Source organism: Acanthochromis polyacanthus, chromosome 23 (genome assembly GCF_021347895.1).
Source record: "Acanthochromis polyacanthus isolate Apoly-LR-REF ecotype Palm Island chromosome 23, KAUST_Apoly_ChrSc, whole genome shotgun sequence".
NCBI classification, from domain to species: Eukaryota; Metazoa; Chordata; class Actinopteri; family Pomacentridae; genus Acanthochromis; species Acanthochromis polyacanthus.
This window is the reverse complement of record NC_067135.1, coordinates 8251201-8263179: the sequence shown is the minus strand read 5'-3', so window position 1 is coordinate 8263179 and position 11979 is coordinate 8251201. Positions and strand designations below refer to the sequence as shown.

At 36.6% G+C, this 11979-nt stretch overlaps 1 protein-coding gene across 1 annotated transcript; it reads right to left on the bottom strand.

The window, feature by feature from the left end:
* Nucleotides 1-1894: 1894 nt before the first annotated feature.
* On the bottom strand, nucleotides 1895-10526 carry zdhhc21 (zinc finger DHHC-type palmitoyltransferase 21). The gene is made up of 8 exons (XM_022210374.2): nucleotides 10428-10526; nucleotides 8819-8997; nucleotides 8633-8731; nucleotides 7956-8067; nucleotides 7554-7692; nucleotides 7264-7380; nucleotides 6152-6195; nucleotides 1895-6030 (listed from the first exon to the last, which is right to left on the bottom strand). The coding sequence occupies exons 2-8, from the start codon at nucleotides 8970-8972 to the stop codon at nucleotides 5898-5900; spliced, it is 798 nt and encodes a 265-aa protein (XP_022066066.1). The 5' UTR covers nucleotides 8973-8997; nucleotides 10428-10526; the 3' UTR covers nucleotides 1895-5897.
* Between the last annotated feature and the right edge of the window lie 1453 nt (nucleotides 10527-11979).

Sequence of the window (11979 nt, the reverse complement as noted above, 5' to 3'; positions counted from 1 at the left end):
AGCATATTTAACCCAGCCTGCTGCAGGCTGCTATTATCCACAATTCATTTTTTTTTTTTTACCATCTCAAAGCACAAACTGATAAATTAAATTTCAGGCTTGTTAAAACCTGTCTTTGTGATGGTATATTTTATGAAAAAACCCTGACGGGGATATTAAATCCAGTGCATGCTCATTGTGAAACAGATTTTCTTTGCAGTAAAGACACTAGCTGTACTTCCACAGTAACAAAGTGATGCTAAACAAACTAAATTGAAGTTATTAAATTAATTTTCTTCTGTAAAAATTGCAGTTGTTGCTATTTGATTTCAGTAAAAATGCTCCGCAAAGGCATTTCTTGCATGTGAACGAAAGGTAATATGAAGGCAAGCTTTACTCATTACCATAAAAGGATTTAACAATAATGTGTGTGTGTGTGTAGGTTCAATTAAAAACATGCAACACACTGATTATGTTCACGGATCATGCACACATTACATACGCGTCACTGAGACTTTAGAAGAAAGACAATGGCCATTTGGTTGGAGAAAATTAACTCACTGCTCAGACTTTTTTCTACACAGCAACAAATAAGTGAAATATTTGAGCAGTGTGTTTAGAATTTACTACAATCAGGCAGAAAAGGCTTGTCTTTTCTACTTAAAGTCAATTCAAGACTTCCTTTAAATGCTTGTGCTGTTTAAGATGTACATAAGACAGCTAACGGACCTTTTTCGCAGCCAAGATTTTGTCCTGACGCAAGGAAAATCGACCATGATGGCTTCCTAATGTCAAGTAAGAAAACACAAGTTCTCAGTGACACCTGTACTTTTACAGCTATGATAAGTCACAATGTTTGCTGTGAAAAAGCTCTACATGTAGATCAGTACACCCTTTTCCTATTAACCCTCGCGTCGTCCTCAAAATTGACCCGTTTTAAAGTTTGAAAATGTCTGGGGAAAAAAATATTTTCACAGTGAAACTTCTGATGTCCACATTTTCAGCATTTTTGGGAAATCTTAGAACATTTTTTTGGTGGAAAAAAAAAATGAATGTTAAAAATGTTTCTTAAGAACATTCACAAAAAAAAATCAACCAAAATCCAGCGAAATTCGCTGGATTTTGGTTGATATTTTTTTGTGAAAGTTCTTCAAGAGAATATTTGAAGTTTGACTGATATATATGGAATCACTTTAGATATTTTTAGGATTTTTTTGGAAGATTTTTACTCATTTTTTAAAACTATTTACAAGAATTTTCCTAACAAATTCGGGAGATTTTTTAAAATAATATTTTTAAGGGAAACTTTTAAGGAATTATTGGAATTTTTCTTCCTGAAGGTTTTGCAAATTTTCAGAAATTTGGGGAATTTTTTTGCTGAATTTTTGAATTTTTTTTCACATACAGAAAGAATATTTTGTGGTGCCCGTAAATGAGGACAACAGGAGGGTTAATAGGACTGAAGGGTGATGTGGATGCTCGGTTACTACCCAGGCATTGTTCAATTGTTTTGCTCGTTTGCTGATTTTTCTTGGTTTGTGTGATTGTATAAAAATAAATATAAACTTGAGTAAAACAAATACTGAACAAAAATAGCAAAGCTGCCTTAATGCATGATTCAAATCTGCAGCAAAACTTGTAATTTTCAGACTGGGCGGTTGCCCAATCAGGATATCGTAGCAGTTTCCTGTCGTGAAAGGGATTTTCTTAAATATGGTAAGGCAAAGGCAGCAAAAGTGGAGGAGAAAATGTAGAAATGAATCAATAAAGCATGCATAATTAATCTACACTGGCTGATGTGGTGTAATGCACTGACTTATCTGACACCTTCCTATCACATTTTGGTTAACAAGGAAATAAGATTCAGATGCAGCCAGTTTTGAGGCTGAAAGCATTTCAAGAAAACGACAATAGCTCAGCTCAAACTTATTCAGAATCTAATTTATTTGAATATGAATACCTATATATTTTCTATAATCACAATTAATAGATTTGTAAAATAATAAATTGGCAATTTCTCAGAGGCATTCTACACACAAATCGGTAACATGTTTATAGTGTATTAATTTAATTCACAAAACATAATTGTTCCAGTTGTTGAGGTCAGAATTAAACATAAATACAGCTTAAAAACACATTTAAAAAAAAATAGAGCAAATGAACCAAGTGCACAAAATGCACAGATCCAAACAGAGAGTCCTGGGGGACGCCAGGCAGTGAGGCGATGTGAATAAGAAACAGCCTCTCAGAAATGTTCACACCTTCGGTTTCCTGCAGCTTTTGATTCAAATCAAATTAACTCAAGTCTTCCTGTTATTCCTTCATTAACAACATGAGCTGTCGGCATGTTGTTAATTGAAAATATGTTGCGTAGCTGCAGTAATCTTGGCAGAGGAAACTAAAGTACTGACACATACTTTAATCAGGTAATCTCAGGTTTGTGAGTAATGAATGAAACCCATCCACCGCTTAACAAATGTCACAGAACATCATATTTTCACGACTTTTGGAACGATACGGATGGCTTTACCGACAACGCTTATTGCTTTCAAAACCTATAAGAGAAGAAATTGTGAATGTTCATTTCGTATCACCATTTTTTTAGTGCCGATCAACCCCACCACCACACATAAATATAAAAAAAAAATTCACACAAACATCCAAAAACCTGAATATCAAGTTATCAGCAAACACTCATGCAAATGCAACCTATACAAACCACACACGGCAAATCAAATAACTTCAAGTGAGGACCTCCTTTCACGAGTACCACTGATGCAGTAAATGAGACTGTGTGCTAATGTGAAATTCAGTGCATAATATTAAACCGCTACCATCAGAAGTTTGGTGGAGCATGCATTTACAGGATACTTGCTGACTATTGCAACGTTTCCCCTGGTCTTTGGCTTGTATGGGGACCACACAACGAGGATGATGATCAACTGTGAGAGTAAAAAGAAGACCTAGACAGGCACTATTTGGATATTATAACATTTCTCACACACGCGATAAGCTTTGTTTACAGGTTTAACTAAGAGATTGCCGAGTATTATAGACAATGACAACCACACAATGCTAATATTATTATCATCCCCTTAAGTATCCTGTTCAGGAATTCAATCAAATCTCTAAATTGTTTCACAGAATTACAGCAAAACCACGATAAATAATTTTGCAGTGTTGTGTCAAGTGTGAACTTGCTTCATGTCACCACAAGCAGACTAATCTGCTGTATTAATCAAAGATATGCATTTATAAAGTCACTTGTTCAGACATAAATATGACAGCTAAAATGATACATAGAAATTACAAATGATGTTGTCAACAGTATAAAATAAAGACATATATTCAAGTTATTCGTGCCAATATGGTGCACTGTAAGTGCTATGGTTGATACAGAGGATTTCTGCTAACAGAGTGGTTTAAAGGAATAGCTCGGCATTGTGGGAAATGCACTTTTTTTCCATTTTTGTTGTGGAGTGAGTTGACAAAATTGACACATTCTCATATTGAGTAACTATTAAGCTACTACCAGCTTACAAGCTTAGCTTAGCGATTAGAGTATAAAAGTGGAGTCGCTTGGTTTAAAGGTGAGAAAATGTTCTTAGCAAAAGTTAACTGCTTATTTAAAATCTTATTTGCTTAGTCCACTCAAAAAACAGAGAATAAAAAAGGATAAAATCGACAAGTTGCAGTTTTATAGTTTGTGTTTGTTCTTCATGTCATTTAAGTCCTATGCTAAGCTAAGCTAACCAGCAGCCAGTCCTCAGCAAAGAAATTAGTTATTGTATGTTCTAAAACAGCAAGCTAGTCTTTTAAGATAAAAATGGCTGAAAGAAAAAAGGTCTACATTGTGAGAAACAGTCTCAGAAGATTGATCGTTTTTCTCATGTTTGGCTTAGCTTAGCATTAAGACTATAAAATGATGAATGAGCTAGCTTGGCTCTGTTCAAATCTAAGAAAATTCTCATACTAAAAGCTCTCTACTTATCAGGTTTAATCTCATTCTTTTAATCCATACAAAAACCTGTTTTAAAAAAGTTAAAAAAAAAAAGGCAGGTTGGGGTTTTACATGGGTTTTTAAACTCTTTTTCCTCTGTTAAGCTAACATGCTGCTAGCTGTAGTTTTACATCTAGTGTACAAACATAAAAGTGGTATCAGTCTTCTCATTGAGTTCTCAGTAAATAAGTGAGCTAGTGTACCTTACAAACCAGCAAATATTAAGATAAAAGGACTGATATAACGGAACATCTCAGGAAGCTACAGCCAGCAGCCCACTAACCTAGCTAAGCATTCACATTATAAAATGAAGAAGCTGTTCAAAAAGCAGAAAATGTTCTTACCTAAAGCTCACTACTGATTATGTTTTAGCACATTCTTTTAATCCATACCTAATGTAAAATAGGCAGGCTGTATTTTTACAGATAGTGTTTCTGTTTGTTTGTTTGCTTGTTTACTTTCGCCCCTTTTTGGTACGCTAAGCTAACCAGTTGCTAGCTGTAGTTCCATATTTAGTGTACAAAACAAAATAGTGCTGGTGTACCTCACAAACCAGCAACCTTCAAGATAAATACACAGATATAAAAGAACAGGTCGACATTATGGGAAAAAAGCTGAGAAAATTGATACCGTTCTCATGTCTAGTCAGTAAATGTGAAGCTATGATAACCTTAGCTTAGCATTAAGATTATAAAATAGGAAATAAATTATCTTGGATCTGTTCAAATGTATGAAATCCTGTCACTAAAAAGCTTACTATTAATTATATCTCAGTCATTGAATATTTACAAAAATTGTGTAAAATAAACATGTTTTGGTTATATAGGTGCTGAGGTTCGGATGCTAAGCTAAGCTAACCATCTCCTAGATGTAGTTTTAATATTAGTGTACAGAGTGGCATCGATTTTCTAATCGAATTATCAGCAAAAAGAGGATTTAGTGTACTTCCCACAACAGTGAACTACTTCTTTAAGATTTAACCAGACTGATTTAAATGACCTTTGAAGACATTATGTGACACTCAAACCCCTTCAGTAAGAATTTAACATCAAGTTATGATCAGGTCACGACAATAACTGGCTGTGGAATGTTAAACTCTATTATACAGCAGGTTTAACTATGATATATACAGCCTAAGACTGATTGTAAGAGCTTATTTCTAATTTTGAACACGTTTTTACCAAGCTATAACTAAGTGGTTTCTCATCTTCACACCCAGCTGGTCGTGTGTCGCACAATTATCACATATCAGCATTCAATTTTGTTCTGTGGCCATGCTTCCTTAAACAACACTTGGTACATAAAATGCTTGTGGAACAATGCAGGAAAACATTCAAGAATCTTCAAATGAACTAAAGTAGTGCAGATCCCTTCACAAGAAAGTGGAACTAATCAGAAGACATAAAGCAAAAACACTGCTCATGTGTCACCGATAAAAAAAGAACAACGCTAAAAGAAACAAGGCACAAACCCGATACATAAAAAAATGCCTTCCTAATAGACACACTGAAGTTACCCAAGTTCTGTCGGTGGTTGATTAAAGGTCAGTAGTAAAGGCTCTTTATTAGGTAACCTGAGAGGGGTCTCTTTTGCCAGCAGCTTTCAGGTGAAGACTTCCATCCTTCTGATGCAATTAGCCATTAAAAGTGGTTTCCAATTGCTAAAAGTAGCAGTCACAGTGGGTAAAAAAAAAAGATTCCTGTCGCTCCCAAAGGTGTTTCTTGACCCTGTCTACTGCCAGTCTGGGCCTTGAAAAAACAAAACAAAAAAGCTTCTGGCATCCACTGACAAACCGCTGCCCTGCTCTCATTGCACAAAGGAGGACGTTGAAGGTGAGCAGATGGATTCTTAAGTGTGTGTACAGTGTTTCATCATGGCGGCTCCTACCATCTGTGCAGGTAGGAGGCGCTGGACCAGCTTACACATGAGTGCGGAAGTGGTAGCCGGCCTGGAGCGGCTGTCTGCTTCGGAGAGGGAGAAGCCACAGGAGTTTCCAGCGAGTACCGCAAACTTCAGCCAGCGCCCACTGCCAGGATTTCTTAACGCCATATCTGATAGGAAACACATCGGCAATTAGCACTGAAAAATATGTATTGTGGGTGCATTTTAAAGAATGGGTCCAGCATATCTGTCGATTCCTTCAACGCAACTGCTAACAATTACTGCACTCACATTTCATTTGTGAACTGAGCCATTTTCTCAATGGTGGTCATATCCTGTAAGGGGAAAAATGGAAAAAACGATTCAACATGAGTTGGCAAAATTAGTTCCTCATGCAGATTCTGAACCTTGATTAAAATGTGAGCAGCCAGAAACAGTAGCAACATTAGTAAGTATGTATATTTCAAATGCTACAAGCCTGTCAAAACTCTTAATGAACACTTGTAAAGGATTGACCCTAGACTTCCTCTCTTGTTTCTTGTCTATCGATCACTACATTACTGGCATTGATTGGTTTATTTCTGTATCTTGTGTCATGCTGTTCTGTCTAAAGCTCAGTGTACTGCTGCCTTGTTTTTCTCTCGTCTGTTTTAACCCTCCTGATGTCCTCATTTACGGGCACGCAAAAATATTGCGTTTCCTTGTCTGAAAAAAATCCAAAAATTCAGAAAAAGATTCCCCAAATTTCTGAAAATTTGCAAAATCTTCAGGAAGAAAATTCCAATAATTCCTTAAAAGTTTCCCTTAAAAGTATTATTTCAAAAAATCACCCAAATTTGGCCAGAAAATTCTTGTAAATATTTTCAAAAAATGAGTAAAAATCTTCCAAAAAAAATCCTAAAAATATCTAAAGTGATTACATAAATATATCATTAAAACTTCTAATAGTTTCTTGTGAAACATTTTTACCTTTTCTTTTTCCACCAAAAAATGCAAAACTTAACTAATCGACACACATTTCTACATTTTTGTATTCATAATAAATAATGTAATAATATATATAAATAAATAAATAAATAATGTAAAAAAAAAAGTGGACTTCAGAAGTTTCCCTGTGAAAATGTGTATATTTTTTCCATATTTTCAAACTTTAAAACGGGTAAATTTTGACCCGCAGAACGACATGAGGGTTAAGAACATGCTTTCAACAGGACATGCAAGCTAAATATCACTGTAAATAAAGCCTATTTCACTTATTTTATACATCTTTTAAAGTGACATTCAACAATCCAATTAAGAGAAGACACAATCACATAATGACAGCAAGGAAAGGAATGTGGAGCTTGATTTGAGATGTCGGTTTAAACAAGGCAGTAGGTCTCTGGTCGTTATTCGGTACTCACAGAAAGGATGCCCGTTATTTGGGTGTAAAACAAGCTGGACATGCCACCGAACATGACCACACCCATGAGTGCTGACACTCTCAGCAGAGCCAGTTCATGGCGTGTTGTAAATTTCTCCTGGGAGGATAAACACAACAGGAAGTTGTTATCTTATTATAGTAAATTTCCACGTGAAGACAGTTTCATCATTAAATATGAACTTTTAGGGCATATTACTGTTTGACTGACTTACAGGATGCAAAAAAAGAGCATTTCGTACAGTAAATACTAAAAGCACTTTGTTTATATACCTGGTCTAGTTCTGTCAGCGGCTGGAAGTAATAGTACTGGCAGAAGTCCAGCACCAATGTGAATAAACTGAGGACCTGAGCATAGAAACACAGCTGCAGGAAGAGCCAGTGGTTATCTTCTCCAACGCAGTTATTAATCCTGAAGGGAAACAAACTGGAGTTAGTGTATGATAGTGTATAATTTTTGTGTACATGGACATCAGTGCAGTGCATGAAACTGGCTTTGTCGAAGCTTCATAGTAAGATCGCATTATCTGCTGCCACTGCTGCTGGAAACAAACACGTCATCTACTGCGTCAACTCCGATGTGGGGTTTGGTAACTCTGAGGCTTTCGGTATCTTCCTTGGTGTTTTCAACTGACAAGCTCTGAAATCTTATCAGGAGTGTTGCTGTGTGCTTACCAAGGACAGTGGTGGTCCATCCTGCGCACACAGTGGCCACAGCGACTGCAGTGGTGCGACCTTTTCGGCCTCATTAAGTTGCACTTATTGCACAACTCCCAATGCTCTCTCTCTGTGACATAAAGACAACAATCCCTATGTGAATCATCGACAGAATGGTGACACAATAATGACATCTATAGTCGTAAACAAAAGTTTATATGCGCTCGTGAACAACATGCTGCTTTTATCCTTTGATGATTTTTATGTAAAGCGTCTTTGAGTGTTTTGAAAAGCGCTATACAAATAAAATGTATTATTATTATTATTACTATGTACAGGGTGTCCATAAAGTCTCTTGACAATTTTAAGAATTTATTACAAAGGCAGTTTATAAGACATCTTAACCAGATTTGTTTTATTGTAATCAGTGTTTATTAAAGTTTGTAATCACATTGGTAACATGTCACAAGTAGTGGCATATCAACAGTGAAAGATAAAGTTCATGTCAAGCAGAAATACACAAAGACATTTCAACCGCCCAAGTTAAAACTCATCTATTTGGACACACATTTCTATTTCAACTATGTTCTATTAGCTATAGCTCTAAAGATAAGTGGATACAACATGCACAATCTGTTGGTTAATGGCAAACTTTAGAGTTAAAATATGTGGTAAAACTGTGACAGAAACAATACCAGAGTGAGGTATGTGGGGGTCCACCGGAAGACGCCCAGGATCTGCTGTGGAAGCTCTGAACAGGGCCAAGACGCAGAGCGCTGATGCTATGTAATAGCCTTGAGAAACACGGACATTTTAGAGATTTCATTTTGAACCTTTAACATGTCGAGAGAAGTTCCTACGCTGGTAACGTGGATACTCACAAACAACTATGGCCCACGGGATGTGTCCTTCATTGTAGTGTGGAAGTAGAACCAGTTTGGGAATAAAGAAAGTGTTGTAGAGCCAGATCCCGAACACCATGCTGATGCACAGCCAGCCCATAGGGTCCACCACGAAGTGCAGGCGAAGCTTCATGACTGCTGCCGCTCCAGGGAAAAACCTACAGTGCACCAACCGCACGCAAACATTCAACACAATGCAGCACTGAAGTTTCCTGGTTACTGCAAGTAGCAAATTTTAAAACTGGATTCCACTGAAATGAGCCGGCAGATTTCCCTTTTTCCTTCTCTTATTTGCAAGTTTGTAAATTTAGTTGGTCAGTTCCATTTGTTCCATCACTTTAACATGGTGAATCTTTACGTTTTAGCTTGTATCAGCATCAAGAAATATTACAAGGTTCTGCCGCTTATTTTCAAATCCCTCCATCACATTGCTCCACCACATATTTCAGATATTTCTCCATCCCTACACCTCTTCTCCCTCTGCCGCTTTGCGATCTGTCCCAAGTTTTCAAATCAGCACCACGACTGCCAGCGACTTCAGCTGCTCTGCACCACGACTTTGGAACTCGCTGGTGGACTCAGTTCAAATCACGACTTAAAACACATTTTATTTTAGAGCAGCATATCTATCATAACTCAAATATCCATTCTGATTGTATTATTGCTGCTTACTTCTTGTCTAATTATACCTGACATCTTACAAGGCATCCTTGACTGCTTTGAAAGGTGTAAAACATGTAATAAAGAGAAACAGCTATTTGAATTTGCTTAATAAACTCGACAAACATTTTACATACTTGCTGCATGAGCAACTGTGTGCAGTTATTTGAAATTATGTGTTTCGAAAGAATAACCACACTTGGCTACACAACGGGAAGCTGAATTGCAAAAGAAGCAGTAAAAGTGCTGTGTAATGTAAGATGTCTAGACATGTATGCAAGATGCATAAAGCATATGCAGTGTGAATACGTACAGTATGAAGCAGCGTGAATAGTACATGGCTAGGAAAAAGCTGCAGGTGGTATGAGTGTGCTGGATAAATAACCATATAAAGACAGATAAATGGAAATATAAAGATAACAACGAATGCTAGCATGAACAGCAGCTATGATAATGTACTAATGAGTGGCCATCAGCACATTAGCAGGCTTTAGGGAGCCATTACTTAGCAGATGAGGATATATTATGTCATGTTTTCTGAAATAGAAAGACATTACAGGCCCAATTACTGTGTTATAGAGCAGGTGTCTGTAAACAAGCCCAATATTTAGACCATCACACACCATACAATGCACGCGAGTGTGTGTGTGTGTGTGTGTGTGTGTGTTTTAAACATGAGCATGAACTACTAACGTCTCAATTAGCATGAACAGCTAATGTTATCCCGTGCACCTAAACGCTCCATCATTCACAGCACTGATAACAGTGACAGCCGGGATGGGCTGGGCTCCACAGCCGGACTGTGTTAGCTAGCACCACAGACCTTAATTTACTCATTTAAATGCATATATACGTGTATCAGTACAACATAATTCAGCGTGTGGAGCGTCAGTCCTGATTTTAGAGGCTGAAATGTAAAGATACTCACGAATTCGCGTGTCGCTGTCCGATTCAGCGCACGTACCAGTGGAGCTACTTCCTCATCCGTCCGACACCTGCAACACAAACAACACGATCCGGATCATCTGTGTGTAAAAATAAAACCACCTATACGGAAATGTACCGGAAGTCTACTGAAATGAAATAAAATAATACTAATAAAAAATAATACATATTTAATGATAGATCTTGATACAACAGATTGAAAGACATAAAATTGAGTTAAAAAGCTGAAAAAAGGAGAGCCAATACCACACATTATTATTAAATATGCTGATTTACCAGATTAATAAAAGATCCTACAATATTAGATAATTAACAAATTGCGTGGCTAATTTAACATCCTACAAAATTACATAAAACACAACTTTACTTGGCAAATTTACATACTGAGGTTAAGATTCCACCCAATGATAGAAAGCACAAATTTACCTAATTTAAATATTAGTGTCAGTAGCCAACAGTATCATAAAGTTTAACAAATTACCTGACAACTTGAAGTAATAAGGTTACCACCCTACAAAAGTAGATTTAAAAAATTACCAGACAAATTTAAAGATAAGACCCAGAAATTTAAAAAAAAATGCAAATTTACCATAGTAGTTTAAATATAAAGTATAAGGTCCTGTAAAAATTATAGAAAACACAAATTTACCTAACGAAATTAGAAAAATAAATTAAATTAAAATAATCCAAACAAACAAAAATGCAAACAAAATAAATACATACCAGACGAATTTAAATATTTTGGACATACTGCTAAAAAAATACATAAAATTCAAATTTACCTGACTAATTTAAATATTATTATTATTAAGAACCTACAATTATAGTATATAATTGAACAAATAATCAGACGTATTAGGAATTAAAGTTATTATTATTATTATTATTATTACTTTAATTGAAGAATTGAAGTGCTATGTAAACAATACAATTTTCCAGAAAAAAAGATCTGAAAGAAGAAATGACTGCATCTTGTGGTCAGGAGGGGAAATATATACATCTTATTAACCTTGTTTATTCATTTTCAAGGATATTTTATGAGAGATGATGGGCGGGACAAGTCTGATTTTTTTTTATATTTGACTGTATTTTTGAAGTTGGGAAATATTAGGTTTTGTTTGTTTTTATTTTATTTTAACATTGAAACCTCAGTCTCTTGTTGAATCCGTGTTATTTTCGGCAGCTTGATACAGCTGCTAGGGACAGGTGGGTGGATGGTGGATGCTTGCAGCGCAGTGCAGCACCAGTAAGACAGGAAAAACTGGCTGCTGCCGCTCTCTGGGCAAACAGGGTTAATACTTCCAGTCGGGGCAAGACCGATTTGTGGCACTGGCAGCTAGCAGTGACACTTTTTGTGGCACCGCTGCCGTGCCACGGTTAATGCCACTGTGCAGCGACACTTTTTGTGGCACCGCTGTCGTGCCACGGTTAATGCCACTGTGCAGCGAGTCGACACTTTTTGTGGCACCGCTACCGTGCCACAAAAAGTGTCACTGCTCGCTGCCAGTGCCACAAATCGGACCTGCTGTCTCTCG

Bases quoted from the DNA above. Each gene is read 5' to 3' on its own strand.
- zdhhc21 (XM_022210374.2), bottom strand. From the start codon at position 8,972: ATGAAGCTTCGCCTGCACTTCGTGGTGGACCCTATGGGCTGGCTGTGC. The intron at 8,732-8,818 runs GTGAGTATCCAC...GTGTTTCTCAAG, and splicing joins CCCGTGGGCCATAGTTGTTT to GCTATTACATAGCATCAGCG. The intron at 7,693-7,955 runs GTAAGCACACAG...GTTTCCCTTCAG, and splicing joins ATGGACCACCACTGTCCTTG to GATTAATAACTGCGTTGGAG.